This window comes from Hemicordylus capensis, chromosome 2, assembly GCF_027244095.1.
Source record: "Hemicordylus capensis ecotype Gifberg chromosome 2, rHemCap1.1.pri, whole genome shotgun sequence".
In the NCBI taxonomy this organism is placed as follows: domain Eukaryota; kingdom Metazoa; phylum Chordata; class Lepidosauria; order Squamata; family Cordylidae; genus Hemicordylus; species Hemicordylus capensis.
This window is the reverse complement of record NC_069658.1, coordinates 386,699,711-386,719,106: the sequence shown is the minus strand read 5'-3', so window position 1 is coordinate 386,719,106 and position 19,396 is coordinate 386,699,711. Positions and strand designations below refer to the sequence as shown.

The following is a 19,396-nucleotide window of genomic DNA, read 5'->3' as shown; positions in this document are numbered from 1 at the left end:
GGAAGAGGGAGGGGAGACACGACCAAGAGGTTCACGCAGATGAGACAGTAAATCTCTTCTGGAAAAGTTTGTATGGTTATGTGCAAAAAGACAAGAGTATCTCTTCTAAACAGCAATGGGACAAATTGTGGAAAAGGACGTCGGATGTAACCCCCCCCCGATTACCTGATGTGCCTTGAAATCCCCCACCCCCGAGTTACAGTACTACCTGCATATACTTCATAACCTTGTGGGTTTCCAAATCCTTGTGTGTAAATCTTTGTAGATATATCATGTACAAACAACCACTTTGTATATAATTGTGCTTTGGCAACATACTGTATGCTTTGGTAGTTTGTTGGTTCAATTAAAAAAATCTTGTCCTATTAAAAAAAATAAAAATCTTGTCCTATCTTGGAGAAGCCAGGGAGGGAACTTGAAACCTTCTACCCTTCCCCTGAGGGGAAGATCTTGCAGTGCTCACACATCAAGTCTCCCATTCATATGCAACCAGGGCAGACCCTGCTTAGCTATGGGGACAAGTCATGCTTGCTACCACAAGACCAGCTCTCCTCTCCCACAAGTTGACAGCATGATATTTCAGAAATGAATTATTGGAGATATTCTTGGGTTTAATTTTCTCAACTGGATGCACAGTGAATACTCTCACGAGACCTCATCTATTACTTTTTATGAACTCTTCCCTAGCTATGCCCCTGCTTGCACCTGTGCCTTCTACCAACAGATATGTGCTGCACTCTGTCTTCTCCTGAAAGGGAGCAGACAAAGGGCAGAAGTTTGTTAGTGGAAGGTGCAAGAGGAAGAGAGTGTGAGAGACAGAAAAGGATGCAGTTGTTGAAGCTGGCAAAGCAGTGGCGATGTGGAGAGGCCACAACTGCTTGCTGCCTTGCAAGCTCCATCCTTGCGGCCGTCAGTGACTTGCCACTTAAAGCAGCAATGCGTCCAGAAGCTGAGGCAGCCTCAGGGGGAAGAGAATGGCATCGGCAAGGGAGGCAGGCAGGGTAGGTTGGTGTTGTCAGGGGCAGGGCCAGCAGTGGCTCCTTCATTTGTTGCTTATGCGTGGAAGGGACCCCGGCCCCCAGTGTTCCCCAGTGCTTCACCCCGGTGTAGACAGAAAATAAGAACTGCTAGGGATACACCCAGCTATGCCTTCTCATACAGTTCGCTGCACAAGTTCATGGATGCGTGTGCAAAAAGCCCGTCCATCTGGAAAGACCATAGTAAAGGGGTAACGAATCCATGAAATAGTAATTGCCATAACATTATTGCCACATAACCAGTGATAATTACAACTTCAGGGATAAAGAAATGTAAACTAATGCATGCATAATATACTTTAATTCTTAATTCAATTCTTTAGTGGGCGCCAGAAGTCGAAATCGACTTGACGGCACACTTTACCTTTTACCAAGTAATATGTGAAATGTCCCAAAGAGCAAATGTAGGAATAATGTCTAGTCCAGGGCCTGGCCAAATTATCCAGCCCCTAGAAAACCAAGGGCATTTCCACAATGTGAGCCTACATACATTATCTGTCTTGCAAGTGTTTGTTAATGCAGCAGTATAAAAAGTAGGAGAGTCGTTTTGAACAGACATCCAATCTAACCAACGTAAACGTTTAGGAACTACAAAGGCAAGCATCAGTTTAATGCTTTACTAGCGAAAACGTCTTAAGGACGTTGCTCTTCTTCTTCCATCTCTCTCTCTCGGATTTAATATAGTGTAACCAGCATCCTTTACACCACACAGCCCCGTGAATGCAAATCGCTTTATTCGTGATCCGCACTGCAGCCTGATTAGAGCAGAAGCCTTGATGGGCGGTGTAACTTGAGGAGCGCTCCCCCTGGCGGCTTGTTGTTAGAATATTGTCTATTCGGTGCCCATGTGAGCACACATGTCGGGGGTGAGGGGGAGTTCGTCCAAAGGGAAAAATCAGGCCGACCGAACTACAAATAACAGGAGCTCCCAGGGCAGCCGCCTCGGAAGGCCTCCGCGATAGGCCCTGGGGCCTATTTAGTCGTAGCCGCTTGTGTTATGTTTTTAATTTACATTTGATTGATGAGAAGACTTCTCATCGTAGAGACGAAAGCCGCGCTCTGCAGAAGTGCTTTCTGTGCGAGCGAGCAGCTAATTTGTCCCCTCCGCTAGCCTTCTGCGCGCGCGTCATTTGTTGCGTACTTTGCAGCAAAGGAATAAGCAGGAGAAAGATCCCGATCTGTGCGTATTGGAGCCTGAGGGGGAAACGGCAGCACTCTGCATTTAACGCAGGCATGGAAAAACTGCTGAAGACCGAACTGAAAACGACCCTTCTGAAAGCATTTGGGAGCTCAGGCGGCGGATGCATAAGCCAAGGGCAGAGCTATGAAACCGACCACGGGAAAGTGTTTGTTAAAATCAACAGCAAGTCTCAGGTTAACGACGCGATTGACAGTTCATTTTAATAGCTGCAGGGGGAAAGGGCGTGGGGGGGGGGCGTGTTACTGGACAACAGGGGTTATTTCAAAGGTGAAGTTATAATAGGATCTTTGTTTTCCTTGCCAATTTCTCATGAGGTGGGCGAGGGCAGGGAATACACTATTGTCATCTTCCTCTGCTCTGCAGCATGATCAGCGACTGCTCTTCTGGATGTGGTTCTGAAGCCGTTTCTGAGATTCTTGACAGCAAATAGGGCAATGGTTTTTTAATCGCTGCATCATGAAAAAGGGAGTGAAAAAGAGAAAGCGCACCTTTTTATGAATTTGGAATAAGAATCTAATTAGAATTCCCTCCTATTCCAATCTGTGATCGTAGAACTTGAAATCTTGCAATAAAACCACTTTTTTGACAATAGAAATTAAGCAGTGTGCAATCAAAGCAAAATCTGCAAATACTGTATATATAGTCTTATAATCTACATATATTTTATTGTGTCCGAGACCTACCTCATCCTGCCTTGTCCCTCTTCAAAGAGTGTGTGGTGTGAATTCACAAACGAATGCAAATAAAGCCAACATAATTAAGATTTATTTGAATCCTGAGATGAGATGAAATGAAATTCTGCAATATCTGAATATCTTCCCATATGTCATGTTTGAATGTTTGTGCAGATTCATTTTAAACAACATTCATGCCAGCATTAATCAAACTACTAATAAACACAAATTTAATCAAAGGCCACGATGTTATTTACCTGATATGTACGTGCACAAGTTGCTAACTCTGACAGTAGCCTATAGACTTGGATGCAAGATTCCTGTCACCCATCCATCATTTGGGCACATCTGCGTTTGTTTATATAACTTCCTGGGGAAAGACAAAATACACCTGTCTAACAATTCCCACAGAAATCTTATTAAATTATCATACATTTACATTTGCAAGGATGAATAGATTTCCACAAAGGCAAAAATAAAACAACATCTTGCAGTCAGCTCCCCTACAAAATTCTAATATTCACTCTCGGTGATGTTCTCATTCCGTTGTATTCTTCTTTTTGACCAGGCTAGGACAATGTTTGAGGGAGAAATGGCAAGCTTAGAGGCTATTCAGCAAACCAACACCCTGCGGGTTCCACAGCCAATTAAAGTGATTGATCTTCCTGGAGGTGGGGCAGCATTTGCTATGGAGTACCTGAAAATGAAGAGTCTCAATAAGTACGTTTGAGTACTACTATATTACTCCTGTCCTTGTTAGGAAGTAAAATCAGAGGATCTGTTCTGTTGTCAGCAGTCCTCAGAGGTGACTCAAGCCCTCCCCACAGTGCTGGAGGCAGTGCCATGAATGGCTGCCCCCCGACTTTCTACCCCCATTCCGATGCTGGTGCACAGAGTGTGCAGCTCTTTTCTACCCTCCCTACCTAGGCTTGTCCCCTCCCTACTTTTTTTGTGGTGTGCAGTAGGGATATGCGAATCAATTTGTACCTGAATCTAGCTGATTTGGGAGATTTGGAGAAAGAATAAATCGCCCTTGTGGTCCATTGGCTAGATTCGGGTCCAAATCGAATCATGCCAGATTTGATTCAAATCAAGATTTGTATTCCTCCTATTAATTTCCACAAATTCCCAGCTTTCATTAAAAACAACAACACTAAGCTCTAGCCCTTGTAGAAGTGGAGTTATGGAGCAAAATGTGTGGTCACTATTTTTCAAGTGTTTGTATTCTTTGGTGTATAATAACTTTTCTTCAATGAATCCCTATGAGGATTCATTACACACCTTCATTTCTTCTATTCATTTTGACTATCTTTGGACAGTGCCGTCAACTGCCATCTGCCAATTACACTGCCCTCCCACCTGCAAGGCAGTGGGGTACTACTCAGTTTATGTTCTAGGGCAAGTGTTTAGACCAGGGTTTCTTAACCTTGGGCCCCCAGACGTTGTTGGACTACAACTCCCATCATCCCTATACATGGCCTTTGTGGCTGAGGATGATGGGAGTTGTAGTCCAACAACATCTGGGGGCCCAAGGTTAAGAAACTCTGGTTTAGACTCTTTGGTGTCTAATGACCTTTCCTAATAATTAATCCCTATGAGGATTCATTACACACCGAGTCTAAACACCTCAAAAATTCCTAAAAGATAATTTGAGTTCCCAGTGGGTTGTGGGGTAGTTGGCACATGGGATGCCACTAATTCCCCACCCTCACCCCAAAAGCAGTTGGGTCAAAATGAACAGAAGAAATGAAGGTGTTTAATGAAGAAACCAAAGAATCTGAAAACTACAATATTCCTAAAAAATAAACACAGTACCCCACTGCCTTGCAAGTGTGTGTGTGTGTAGTTGGCACATGGCAGTTGTCAGTTGGCACTGTCCAATGACAGTAAAAATAAACAGAATAAATAAAGGTGTGTAAGGAATCCCCATAGGGATTCATTATGAGGAAAAGTTCTTATACAACAAAGAATCCAAACATTTGAAAAATAGTGACCACACATTTTGCTCCATAACGCCACTTCTACAAGGGCTAGAGCTTAGTGTTTGTTTGTTTTAATTAAAGCTGGAGATCCATGTTAGGGTCAGTAAAAATGAAAAAAAAAATCATTAAAAATCAACCAAGCGCCCCACTGCCTTGAATTTTTGGTGGTAGGTGGCACCCACGGGGACCTACCCACCACCCAAATATGGTGCCCCTAGGACTTTTATAAGTGGTCCAAATCAATCTAAATCCAAATCAAATTGAATCAAATCCAAATCGAATCTGGGGTGATTTGGGGGGACAGATTTGGACACAAAACAAACCAGCAGGGATTCGATTCAGGCACACATTGAATTAAAAAAAATCAATTTGTGCACATCCCTAGTGTGCAGAGGGCTCTGGTCTTCCCTTGCCACCTCAGCTCTTCCCCTCCCCTACTCTTCTTTCTCCCTGGTCATACTCTCCACCATCGTTCTCCTCCTCCATTTTCAAATGTCAGAGGGGAAGGAAGTGTGGGGAGTAGAGTAGAGTGCTGGGCTAGAGCAGAGAGCCAAGCACTCTACTGTTTTCCTCCACACTTATTTTTGTTCCCTTTCCTCAATGGCGCTCTTACCCCTGAACTTCGGGGCTGAAGTCTGGGGACCCCCACACCCCCTGCCCCCCCTCTTAAGCCTGTCTTGGGTGGTGTGGCCGCCTCTGGCCTGCACTGTGCTGGGCAGGTGAGTGTCATTGTGACCTGTGCCAGGTAGAGACAGAGGGGGGAGTTGGGAAAGAAATATGTGGGATGGGAATATGTTAAATTGTGTGTTGAAATGTTTCTGCTAATGAATATTTGCATAAATATACCTTTTTCATATTCTTGCGTTCTTGTGAGTTCAGTTGCTTTTTGTTCCCTCAAGAGCCCACATGTTAAAAATCCTGTGTGTGTCACTGTGTGTATAGGGGGATGATGCTTAACTTGCAGCGGAGGGAGGGGGGCTCCAAAGGCCTTTAGGTCCAGGCTCCAAAATTACCTAGGTGCACCTCTGCCTTCCCTTCTGGCCTTTGAACATGCCAGAGGTAGGAGAAGAGGAAGAGGAGAGTGACAGCCGGTGTGCTGCCACCAGGTGAAATTTTTTGGGGTGGCAGGTAATCCACCACTTGTGGCCTGGCCACCTCATGAGACCTCATTAGAGGACTGGCTGTGGCAGTTCTGAAAAGGCCCTGTTTTACTGTCTTTAAATGACTCCCTGGAAAGAAAAATGCAAGGGAATTTTAAAAGCTCACATTCACGTCACATTATGGGATGACTTCAGTGAAGATATGCTAGCAGGGGCATTCTCTCTTTACTTACTTCAGGAATGTGTATTCTGTATCCTGACAATTAAATGTATCTGTCAGAGGTCTGAGAATGTCCATACTATTTTATCTGTCTTGTATGGAATGTTTTGGCTACACTGGGCGTCCTGTAGGTTTTGGGGCCAGCGGCTACCATTCTGACTTCCTGTGGTTCTTAAAACCTATAACATCTTAGGAGTTTGGTGTGGTGTTCAGTCTTGACTGAAATGTGGACAACAGGTACCACCGTGCATTACCCACAGCTATGTAAAGGGTCTTCTGTGCAGTAGGTTGCAGCATTACCACTTTAAAAGTGTGTCTCCCTAGGGGATCTCTCTTGCTGGAGATCTTCAAGCAGAAGCTTGACAGCCAGGGATACTCTAGCTCTGGATTTCCTGTACTGAACAAGGAATTGGACTAGATGGCCCATAAGACTCCCTTCAACTCTATGTTTCTAGAAGTGATGGAAATAGTATTTGAAAAGAAAAGAAAAAAAAATCCCACACATTTTCATAGGGTTTTGCTGCTGCTTCCCCCACTGTGTGAATTGTTTCTATCATGCTGAACTTGTGAATCCCCCAACTTGCTATATGGGCTATGGGGGATCAGCTTGCGTTGTGCACAGGTGCTGTTTGGCTTGTGAGGGAATGGAAATGCTGAACCCATGCACTGGTGCGCTTCAGAAAAAAGTGCAGGCATGAGTTGGCCTCAAGAGTGGCATGTACAGGCAGTCTATGTTTTATTAGTCTTGCAGGCAAGACTTGTGAGAATGAGCTCTAGGGATCTCCCAAAACAGATGCTCATGAAACAACCCGAGCCAATTTTGTTGTTCAGCACAGATTACTTACTACTACTACTGTTATTTATATATCCAATTTCAACAAAAAAAGTTCTCAAAGCAGTTTACACAGAAAATAATAAGATGGTTCCCTGTCCCCAAATGGCTCACAGTCTAAAAAGACATATCAGCAGCTATTGGAGAGATGCTGTGCTGAGAGTGAATAGGACCCGTGGCTTGCTACGTAAGATAATCACCACTTTCTTAGGTGCCTTTTTGTCCGTACCCTGGCCTCACAATTGATTTAACATGTCAACATAAAGGGCGATGATCCAGGTTGTGGGTATAATCTGTCCATACACAGAACCAGTCAGAAGACTGGGGAGATAATATATGCTTCTGCAGCCTGTGCTGAAAGTGAATCCACTCTCTGTTTCTACTTGAAGAAGAGCCCTGTGAAGGTCAAGTGTGTATATATTACAGTAAATGTCAGAAACTTGGGAATGCTGCCATTTTACTGGTAATTCTTAAGATCTTAGAACCCAGCAAGAAACGTCAGAGATGCTTGTATCATAGGGTTTCTTTTTGACATTTACTAGTAAATGCTGGAAAACTGGACAGCATTTGGACTAGACACTTATTTGGCTTTGGCATTTCCTTCTGGGCTCCTTAAAAGTTACCTGAAAATGTCAACATCCACCATATTTCTTACACTCGCTATCAAAAGTTTATCCCATATAAGGCATTGCATTCTCTGCTTTATGCTAGCCAGTCATTACTGGTGTACCATTCTTCATTATAGAAGATGGCTCTTTGCTCTCCAATGACTTTGATTTTGGGTGGGTTGAGGTGATATTAGTTTCCTGCTAATAAGCTGATGCTTACAGACTAATTCTGAAATGCTCTGATCCAAAATGTTGCATTTTGTGTCTTTGTTCTTCTAGATACTCTGCAAAACTTGGAGAACAAGTAGCAGATTTTCACCTTCATAACCAAAACCTTGGAGTGAAATTACAGAAAGATGAAAACACAGTTGGTAGCGTATTCGTAGAAAACAGATTCTGTGCACTGGTCTAACTTTGTAATGCTTTGTAACTCTGTAAAGTTTGTAACCTCTAGTCTCTTTCTAGAGAAAATTAGTTGTGCTTAAGTTCCATTTAAATTAATTGGATTTAAGCACAACTCATTTCCTGATAATTAAAAGCTGTAATGTTCAGACATTACGATAATAAAAAATTACATACTTTATAAGGAAACAATATATATGGGTTGGAGAATCCTATGCTCCTGCTGTGCCAAAGTCCTGTTTACCCTGGCATACTGTAGTTGTGATCCTATACCAGCACATGATGGGGAAATAAAAGAAGACCTGGGGTAGGGGTGTGATAGAGAAGTGCACCCCTGCTAGCTATCCCCCAGCATCCATACTATCCCACACCAATTGTGCTGATATGCCATGTGGGCCAGGTATGGAAGCGGCCAGTCAGTGTAGGCCAAGGGGATATGGCTGCATGATATCAGCACGCCAGACCACACACAAAAAATGTACAATCTGCCTGACACAAGGACGACATAGAATCTTCTGCTCCATGGCTACTGTGGCAGAGGCAACAAGAGGCTGGAAAAAGAGATCCAGAAGAGGATCTTTGAAGCAAGGGTTTGAATCCCCTTATACTACTGACACAGACAAAGTGGTTGTTCACACGACCATGCATGTGCAGGGTGGGCGGAAAGCGTTCAACCAGATGACCAGGGTTCATCCAGAAAGCAGGGTTCATCCCCAGACAACCCTTTGTAGCCCAAGTGGCACGCAAGCCATGCGCCCGCATGACAAGGGCTGCCAGGAACAGCATGGATGACTCTCTGCACTGCTCCCAGCTGCGCTGGTAAATGGAGACTGGGACTCATTATCCTGGCCTCCGTGAATCCCACAGTGCACTGCACGCCGAATCCACAGTGCACTGCACTCCGTGAATCCCACAGTGCACTGCACGCCACAGTGCACGGCACGCTCTAGGCAATCCTGGAGCCAGGATTAAGGGCACATTTGCCTTTAACCTTGGCTAAGAGCGGGCTGTGGCACTGGGTTTGTTGCTGCAGCACCGCTGGTATCCATGCAGTTCCCAGCAGTTCTCATGGGCAGCCAAGCCCAGGCTTGGCTGCTTGTGAGAACAGCCTCACACACTACTAACAACAACTTTTTTTACCATACAGCACGAAGGGAAGGACGATAGCTCCCTTGTAGCAGGAAGGCAGGGTAAGGGTTCATTTCTCCATAGGGAGAACTCCATCTGCAGAAAAATACTTTTTGCCAGGGAAGGTACTGGGGCAAGCCACAAGAAGAACCTGAACCCAACCAGGAGATATGATAATACTGGGGCCAAACTCACCTTTTGCATGACTGGCCAGCAATAACCATGACAGAAGCAAAAGAGGGAGAACACGTAGCTCTCAAACCCCACTATACAGATACTGCAGAACAGATCTCTAACCAAGCAGGAGACAGAAAAAGACACGTTACAGAGCATTAATTTTATCTCTGTACAGCCCCCCACCCGCAAAGTTGCAGCACAGGTCTCCTGGGGAAAGGATAATAGATTTGAGCTCTGGCTGTGATCCCCAGGAGATGAGAGAGAGTTCCCCACACACAGGCACAAAGATTGCAGTGTCTCAGCCAATCAGAACACTGCATTAGCGAATCACCTGGGTCTCACATCACTAGACTTGCCTTTTATGCCAGCTTTCCCATTTAGCCATGCACATCCCATGCTAATTTGCCTTACTGCCTAACAGCCCTTATTGGCATGCGCGGGCGCGCGCACACACACACACCCCAATTTACCATTACAACACTTATCTGGTTGCTGGTGAGCCCCAAGAAGGTAGGCTGCCTCTCTTCCACCAGAGAGGTACTTCATGGTCAGAGAGCAGTGCAGTTGTAGACCATGAGGCCAGGTAGCAGAGGGGTCCAATCCTGAGGCCAGCTGAAGTAAGAAACAAGAAGCAGGGTGAGAAAGGGATCCCTGTTAACCCTTGGCAACAAAGTAATAACTGTGACAAAGTGAAAGCTTTTACTGAAGAGCATCAGAGATGCAGTGGTATCTGAAGGAAAGACATGTGTGTTGGGTTTCCACCCTAGCAGAGCTTCAGTCCTGTATCCTTACAAGTTGCATGATAAGCAGCAGACTAACAAGGGTGTTGAGGGTCTGGCCGCACTTGTACAACTGTCAGTCATGGAGCTTCCAATGCTAAAGGGGTGCTTACCTAGAACAAGTAAGTTGGCAACTCCTTAAAGAAACAACTAGAGTCACACTGGGCACTGCTGCTGGTCATGCTGTGGGCTCTCCTTGTGGTTTGTCTGACCATCTATAAAAGTTGGAGGGCTGCCTGAAGACAGAAGAGAGAGACATGAAAAAAGTAACGTGCACTTATCAATGGCCTCTGGATCTGCATGTTCAGTGTTTCTGAGCAAGTGACTGAAAGTAGTGTTACCAGAATGCCCATTCAGTGGTGCCCTTGCTTGCTCCAGTCCTAGTTGCTTTATACCATTCTGTTTCTTCTCTTCCACTTTTTCCAGTCTTATTGCAATAAGCAGTACAAAATAAAATGTGGCAAACCGTTTGAGCTGAACAACAGCCGCAACTTAAGGCACAAGTCCTTGGTTGCTCAATGTGCATCTAACGTTTTACAAGTTACTTCAAAAATAAATATTACTGTTGATAACTATAATGCAATCACAACTATATAATATAAAATGAAATGTATATTCTCTGTCTTTGAACCTTTAATCTGAAAATTAATTTTGTTTAACAGGGAAAGGTGCAGGCATATCTGAACCCCGCTATGTGGATAAGTTTGGATTCCATATAGTCACCTGCTGTGGCTATATTGCTCAGGTAGGCTCCACATTTATACATATAATAGGCATAGAGGCTGTTCTTATGAGTGGCCAAGCCCAGTCTTAAGCAGCTTGACTGCCCACGAGAACCACCAGGATCTGAACAGATCCCGGCAGTGCTGCAGTGCTAAATCTAGTGCCGAAGACCAGCTCTTAGCCGAGGTTATAAGGCATTAAGCCTTTGACTCAGAGCCAGCTCACGTGGGGCGTGGGGTAGTGCTGAGTCACCCCTGCTGAGCCGCCTGAGTGGGCTTCCCTTTTAAAACTTACTTTAGACCTTTGGTAGATTAAAATGCTGCCACCAGACACTCTTTTATCAGAGACTGGACAGCCTGGACTGGAGTGTCACAGCTTAGACTTCTCTTTGTCTTGCTATTGGGCAAGATAAAAACCTTTTATATTTGCTGTTGGGCAAATATAAAAACCTTCCACATGTATGCCTACACGTGGTGAGAAAACAAGATTGCTAAGCTGAACTCTCAGAGACACTGTGCACTAGTGGGCTTCCCCCACCCTTCTTCCGAGTTAATAACCAACTCAGAGAGGCTTGTCAAAAGAAAAGAACAGTTTATTCATGACTACAGACTGGTTCGTCTGAGTCTCTAGCTTTTTAGATGCAGTTAAAAATCACTTAGGTTGGTTACAATAATACTTCAAAGCACCCAGATCTTTCTTAGGCAGTATGTAATGGTACTTAGTTGCTCAGTTAGAAAGAACAGATATTTAGGACTATACAAAACACGCACAGAAAGCAAAGTAATTCCGAACGCAAAGTCTGGCTAAATATACTTTCCCCTATGCTAGATTCCAAAGCCGTAAAGCCCTGGCTTAATTTCCCTTGAAAACTCACCAGAATTCCTGGCAAGATCAAGCCTGCTGCAAATCTCTCACCCTGAGATTGTCCTGCAGCATTCACCATGTGGGCGCAGACACCATGCTGCTCTGCACTCTCCCACTTCCTTCTTCTTCCCAGAAGCCCCAGCAGCAATCCTACTGTCCCACCCACATCGTGGACTGATTGGTCAAGATCTGGGGTGGGTGGGTCACCAGCCTGTCAGTCAAGACAGGGGTTCACTTCCCTTTAACTCTCTTGGGTTTGGTGATGCTGGGTCACCAAAGAGGTTAAGGGTGCAAATGCGCCCTTAATCTGGCTCTTGGGATCATGTGTCAGTGCAAGCTGTTTCCAGCTTGCACTGACACAGAGACAGGCACCTAGAGCACCTGTTCTGAGAGGGAGTGCACCATGGGATTCTCGGAGGCGGGGATAACGAGTCCTGGTCTCTGTTTACCCATGCTGCTCATGGCAGCTTGGGTTGTGTGGGTGCACGGCTTGCGCACAGCAGGTCTACAATGAGCGGTTATCTGGGGGAAGGTAGGTTGAACCCTGCCTTTCGCCCCTGCCTGCCTAACTGCACGTGTGGTCGTGTGAATAGCCCCCATAAGATGCAGAGACTACAATTAGTGGAATTTAATTTATAACTGCAATTTGAATTTTATAATGTTTAATTCAGGTTTTTTTTAATTTTCTGCTATACATCTGTGGAGACTTGCTTTCTTTTATATAAAAAGTGTTTATTCAAAAGCAAAGACTTCAAAGATACTTGCTGCATAAAAAAGTATTTATTCAAAAGCAAAGACTTCAAAGATACTTGCTGCATAAAATCCCTTTTTAATGAGAGAAATTTGTATTTTTCCTTCATGCTCATACTCTGTACTGGAGAAGATACAACATCAAACACAATTACTTTGTATCCTGGATACACTGATAAAGCCTCCATTGTTCAGTGCAAGAGATGGATGTTACCTTTATCATTATAATCTTTGCTACCAAATTTCCCCCGTGTATTTTATATTTCAACCTTATATTTGAGGTTGCTGACACAATAGACATAGTAATAAAACATAACTATTTTAATAATTGAAAATGTCGAGCTTTCTGTATCATCTGCTTAAGTGCTTAAGTATTGTTTTCCCATGATTACCTGAATGTTGATACTTGATTTTGTAGGTGAATGAATGGCAAAATGACTGGCCCACTTTTTTTATTCGCCACCGGCTCCAGGCCCAAATGGATTTGATTGAGAGAGATTATGGAGACAGAGAAGCGAGAGAGCTGTGGTCTCAGCTAAAGGTAGGGGAGAAATGCCAGAATGCCATTTTGAGAGATAAAGGTAAAGTGTGCCGTCAAACCACCTTGAGCCATTTTTGGAAGGGCGGTATAGAAATAGAATAAATAAATAAATAAATAAATAAAAAGTCGCTTTCGACTCCTGGTGCCCACAGAGCCCTGTGGTTTTCTTTGGTAGAATACAGGGTGGGTGGGTGGGTTTACCATTGCCTCCTCCCACGCAGTATGAGATGATGTCTTTCAGCATCTTCCTATATTGCTGCTGCCCGATATTGTACCAGTGGGGATTCGAACCAGCAACCTTCTGGTTGTTAGTCAAGCATTAAAAAAAAAAAAATATATATATATATATAAAATTAAAAAATAAATTTCCCTGCTGCGCCACTTAAGGTAAGGACAGGTTAAACGTATGAGCATCTGCAGTGTCTTAAGGCCTAGTTGTGCTGCTTTTCCAACTCTTTTCTTCATGTTGCCTTAACAGAAGGTTTTACTAGACTTGAGGTTTCCTTCCTACACAGCCCACTTTATCTCGCTATTGCCTGATCTACGCACATATACTGTACATTGGTTCATCTATTGCTCATCATAAATGGTGTCCTTTAGTTTCATATGTATGGTCTGTTTGGGAGCTTTCCCAGTTTGAGCTCTCTTTTCACACTTGGACCATTTTTCTGGTCGCATGCCACAAGGAATACAAGTCTGACAAAACGATGTATGGAGCCATAGTCTCCCTTTGGTTCTTCTTTCTCCAGACACATTGCATATTCATCCTGCTGTTTTTGCCATTTAGTTCAAACAAGCTGCAGTCCTGCCTCCAAGTCGGCTTTGGTTAGGAAGAATGGTTAGGACCCATGATTTAAATACATTTCTAACTTCCCTCATTCCAGGTATTGGGTGGAGGTAACTGAAAAATAGCCATATGCTTCCCACTGCTCCAGTTTGTGAGAAGTGCAGTAGAAGCATTACAGAGTTTAGTTTCCTTTGCATGAGAGTGTACTGAAATCTTATGGTGTCCTTGTAACATTAGTTTTATCTATAAATATACAAGCAGAACACAGTGGAATAAGATAAGAGCTCCCAGAGCATGCAGGAGCTCTTAATCCTGCATTTGATTTCCAAAGTAGGTAATTGCTTGGATTTCTCCAGTTCTCACCTCAACAAACTATGTTAATTCCAGTCACAGCTTTTTACCTCTATCTGATGCTGAATTCAAATTGCTACAAACTCTTTCTTTGTCTCTTGTATTAGTTCGGATAAATATCTCATTCCAAAGGCAGTGAGGAGAGATTTCCTGGCTATTAAGGAAAACATTCCTCAGTTATTAAGAGACATTAACATAATTCTGTGAAGTCTGCAACTATTTATTTATTGTCCTTTTAGGATGCCTATTATTGCTTGAACCCCCAAGGTGGGTTTCTAATAATTAAACCATCATTAGGAAAGGGCTGAAAAGAGCAAAATTAACAATAAATTACAGACTGGAAAGTGCAAGAGCAGTCACTACAGACAGTGATTAACTAAAACAACCTACCACAACCACCAACTCTCATGGCCCAAAGCCTTGAATAAAGAGAATGGCCTTCACTTGCCTATGAAAAGGCATTGGAGGAGTGTGTCTTCCAGGAAAGAGCTTCACAACCTGGGGGCAACAACTGAGAAGGCTCTGCCTTGTGTCCATGACAACTGGCTTTAGTTTGTACATGGAATAGAAGGTCTTGTAAGGTGGATAGATTCACCTGGGAGCAAGCAGTCCTTCAGATATCTAGGAATCGGATGCAAGTCATTTAGGACTCAAGACTATCCTTTAGTCTGTCACTTAAAACCACAGCAATAGTTCCAACCATACTAATTGCATTAAACTTATAATGCATAATAATTAGGATTAAAACAGGTGGAACACAACATTAAGGCCATTACATATATTTCGATATTTATATAGCACTTTACTATGGACAAAGTTTATCTCACTGGGCAATGTTTAAGGTTTGTTTCTGTTTATGCTTTTCACAGCCCAAGATCCCAGAGATGTTTTGTGGTCTGGAGATCATTCCTGCACTCATTCATGGGGACCTGTGGGCAGGAAATGTAGCTGAAGACGACTCTGGCCCAATTCTCTTTGATCCTGCTTGTTTCTATGGTCATTCAGAATTTGAACTTGCAATTGCTATGATGTTTGGTGGTTTTAGCAGCTCTTTTTTCTCTGCTTATCACAGCAAAATCCCCAAGGCTCCAGGCTTTGAAAAGCGCAACAAACTTTACCAGTTATTTAACTATATTAACCACTGGAACCATTTTGGGACAGGATATCGGGGATCTACTCTTAATGTAATGCGAAAACTCTTAAAGTAATCTTCAGACATAGTTATCCAGAGTAAATTATCTCCTGCTTTGCTGTTGTCAAAATGAGAAAACTGAAGTTTCAAAGATGATGGGCGGCCACATGGAAGTTGCAAGGGGAATGATCAGGTAGCATTACACATTTGATTCCTCACAAAGTGCTTGCAGTAGTTTTGGAATTTCTGCATTCTGCAATTGTTAGCCAGCATATTAATTACCACTTACCATTAATTAATAGCCATATTGGTAAGGTAGGGAAAATATGTACAGTTCATTATCCTAGAGAGTGATTTCTGTAATACAGTAAATTCACAAGCAACATAGACACTTCATCCACTGGAAAGCCCAATATTTCATTGTGGTTCTATAGTTAGCAACAGATGCTCCCATTTTTGAAAGTCACTTTTCAAATTGCATTGTCTTGGTGTGTTGAGACTACCACATTAGTTAGTCCATTTTAGCTGAAAAAATACACCTACAAAAATGTCCAATGGCTTGCATGAAAGCAGTAACTACCTCTCCCCTGCACCCCCCCCCCCACAGCAGCTCCTTCTACACAAACTGCTTTTAAAACTTCACTTCAAAAACTGGACTGGCATTAGAAGCTCTTTCTTCCTATGCAACGTAAGGAAGCTCTGTTTTATACAAACAGGTCACGCTATGTTGACTTCATAGTATGGTTATAATGTATACATTACACATTGTATTAAAGCTATAATGTACTATTTCATCTTCGAGACTGCAGCTAATTTATTGTGGCATGAGCTTTCATAGAAGAAGAAAACCTTTGGTTTTGAGGATCTTGTAATTGTAAACCTTGTTTTTATTTGAAACAAGCCAAATATATTTCAGATATTTCCCATGTGTTTACATGTGGAGACTGGTTTGGGGCAGTATAGAAATGTATTAAATAAATAAACAATAAATGTGGAGCAGCTTGAATAATAGCTTGGAAGCAGTGGTTACATAGGTTTTAGCCCTATAGCCTCACCCCTCTGTATTTAGCAGCCGCACCCTCTTCCACCTTTGGCTAAGCCTTTGTGTGTGTGTTAAGAACTGGATATAAAAATAATATGCTACAATAAAGAAAGCTGAGCTTGTACAGACTGCTTTTCCTCACCATTTGGAAACTGCAACCCACCCAATCACAATTAAAGTGCAGGGATTCCTCTAGGGCGGAGTGAGGGGTTTACGTGTAGGCCTGGGTCCTGGCACCTCTCTTTTTAGAGATTAAGGACTGCCCTCACTACCCTCAACAGGATTCTGAGGATGCAACCAAAATTGTTTGCCATCTTTTAAAGGTGTTAGCTCATAGTACTGCTGCTGCACCTGGTGGTAGTACTTTGATACCTGATCACAGATGCTTACTTTCAGCACATCACTTCCTAGAAATCAGAAGATATATTTTATAGTTCAACCATAAGACTTGCTTCAGCAATAAGTATGTAAGATACCTATTGTAGGATACTTATAACCACACATTTATCATTTTTTAAAACTGAATAAAGCAGACAACTAAATACACAAATCAAGTTACAAATGGAAGAATCAGGTCAATATTCCACGTTTGGTTTAAAATGAAAGTTAACTTGTGTACAGTTTTCACTTGTACTCTAAAAAGTGTGGAATGTTTAAGTGAAGGTAATCACCTTAACTTCTGTGTCATGCAAGCAATAAAGACTTTGTATAGTCTCATATATTATGCAGCTTTACAAGTAGGCTCTATGCACACACACTTTGTCTTGTTCTTTCAGCTCAACAGCAGGCTAGGAAGGGATGTGCCCAGGTAGAAATTCAAAAGGTGCAGCTCAACCCAATCACCTGCTAGAGATGCAGCTGATAAATGTCTGTATGATGCATCTCTGCAAGGTACTGTTTCCCCCAAATGCCACCTACTATAGAAAATGTCCTCCACTAGTAAAAAATGTTTTAAAATGACCAGCGCCATATTGATAGAGTGTTAATCACCAAACGTGGTGATTGTCTTTTATTTAGCAGGGGGAGAGTAACTGGCCCTATCCACCCCTAGCATAGTACCTCCAGTGACTGTTGCTGGTGTCTTTTTATGTTTCTTTTTAGATTGTGAGCCCTTTGGGGACAGGGATCCATCTTATTTATTTATTATTTCTCTGTGTAAGCCACCCTGAGCCATTTTTGGAAGGGCGGTATAGAAATCAAATAAATAAAATAATGTTACTCTATTAGTTAGGTACTAATACCATACAGCACTAATACAGTATTAGTGGCAAGTTAGTATGGTATGATGGTTCCCAAATGATTGCTTTAAAAAAATTGTAATTGTCATATGGCCTCCCTCTGGAAAAAACTTACAGTGGTGGCAGTTGGAAAGTAATGAAAATGGAAAAGGTGTAGGTGTGCTCTGAGATGGAAGTGTAGCAGTAGGACTCAGCCCCCCACAAACGCTGCTGAACCTGTGAAAAACCATGCCTGCCCCAAAAGATGGAATAGTTGTGCTAACAACACTTTACATGTGACATCACTGCACAGCTGCACCACTCTTCTATTTTGCTTCTGTATTATATACCTTCCAATAAGTGAACACAGATGCAGTACAATTGCCACTGAAGAAGAGCAACATGCGAAATGAGTCAGGTCTAAAATAGAGACAATATCAATTTGCTTAGCACCTTTGGGTTTCTGCCCTCTTTTTTTCTGTCTGAAAATACAAGCGGACGAGAGATGGATGATTAAATGTTGCATGAACCTCTGTAAAGGGGGAGTGAATAAGGTGTGACAATGCCCTGTTTGGAAGCATCCGTAAGCTCATCTCATCTCTCTCAACAGTCTGCTGAAAATACAGTCCAAACTAAATTACACATAAATAATTATTATGATGAATAGTTCTTTCATCCTGCTAAACCTTATCCCCTGCTTCTCTGGACTTGGCCATTTAAAAAAACAATATATTTTTATACTGCCCAAAACTTATGTCTCTGGGCGGTTTACAACCATGCCTACTCTCTGGGCACTTCCTGTTATGCTCCTTGTAGTGCCAGTCAGTTCTTGTGTGGCATGATCTCAGTGCGTTTTTGGGACATAGCAAATTGACCTTTCGCCCTTTACCCCTCCCGTTTCTGTTGTGGTGTGTTGAATCTGGGCATCCACACGCTTTTCAAAAAAAGACAGAAGAGTAGCACTAACAGCCCACCTGCACCTGTGGTTATTGCCTTGCTCTTCTACCTGTGTGTTTTTCAAAAGCTGGATTTCCTTCATTAATAAATGTGATGATTTAAGCTTCAGAATAATACGGGTGGACAACAGATGGAGCAGAGCTTCAGGTGATCATCCGTAAAAACTGAGTGAACGAAGTGTGACAATCCCAGACGAAGTACCTCGTCTAGAAGCACCCACTGCCGCTAGTGGGCTCTCGCTTTCCAGTTCCCAGCAACTCCCTTCTTTGTCCTGAGTGGCTTCCTGGCATTCATTAGGCTTTTGCAGACCACTGTTTCTCCTTATCTTTAGCTCTGACTACTGCATCACTGACAACACTTTTCCTGGGACATGCGCCTTGGTTGTGGTGGTTTTATATTTAAATAAATAACGAGCGTCGAAGATATCCTCGCAGCCATCTTGCCAGCAATTACTGCTTGTAACAACTGCAATAATAATCTTCTAATCTAGACAGACAGCTAAGCCAAACCTAGACACCATAGCTACGGCTTCCCGGCTGACAAGCTACCAGCCCCACTAATGCAGCGGTTCTCCTGACTCCCCGCCTTCGTTCGTTCTTTGTTCGGTCCACCTGGCTCCGCCCCACCCAGTCGCGGAGCTTTGACGATTCAAGCTTTTCTGTCCCTCGCGGGGAACCGTACTCAGAAGCTAGGCCCTGTAACAGGCGGCGGCAATTAGGATTGTAGCTAGCAAGGTAATGGGGGAAGCCTTCCTGGTCCCCAATGGAAGGGGATCTGGGTAAGACGGGCTGGGGTCCGTGCCGGAGATGGGGGAAAGGCTAGTCGGCGGGGAGGATCCCTTGAAGGTGGCTCCTTCTCACCAAAGCAGCCTTTCCTGGTGGCTGAATTGCAG

At 43.3% G+C, this 19,396-nt stretch overlaps 2 protein-coding genes and 1 long non-coding RNA gene across 8 annotated transcripts in view; 2 read left to right on the top strand and 1 right to left on the bottom strand.

The window, feature by feature from the left end:
* The first annotated feature begins 1,850 nt into the window (after positions 1-1,850).
* FN3K (fructosamine 3 kinase) lies at positions 1,851-16,454 on the top strand. Its single transcript, XM_053293264.1, has 6 exons — positions 1,851-2,411; positions 3,481-3,632; positions 7,934-8,025; positions 10,803-10,885; positions 12,896-13,018; positions 15,026-16,454. Exons 1-6 carry the CDS (start codon positions 2,271-2,273, stop codon positions 15,362-15,364), a joined length of 930 nt encoding a protein of 309 aa, XP_053149239.1. The 5' UTR covers positions 1,851-2,270; the 3' UTR covers positions 15,365-16,454.
* LOC128343826 (uncharacterized) lies at positions 2,419-19,145 on the bottom strand. Of its 5 annotated transcripts, XR_008315641.1 has the most exons (6): positions 18,522-19,145; positions 10,254-10,376; positions 9,832-9,973; positions 9,380-9,476; positions 3,170-3,282; positions 2,419-2,687 (listed from the first exon to the last, which is right to left on the bottom strand). It is a non-coding gene; the product is annotated as an uncharacterized LOC128343826 (long non-coding RNA). The 5 variants fall into 5 exon arrangements; XR_008315639.1 differs by having other exon boundaries at positions 9,380-9,973; positions 18,554-19,140; XR_008315637.1 differs by having other exon boundaries at positions 9,380-9,973; positions 18,522-19,139.
* Positions 19,067-19,396, top strand: part of TBCD (tubulin folding cofactor D) — a 218,846-nt gene continuing 218,516 nt past the window's right edge. Inside the window, exon 1 of one of the 2 annotated variants that reach the window (XM_053293259.1) lies at positions 19,067-19,238. The gene's annotated coding sequence lies outside the window, so the exon portion shown is untranslated. Of the gene's footprint in view, positions 19,283-19,396 lie in introns of both variants that reach the window. The other variant, XM_053293260.1, reaches the window with a different exon arrangement.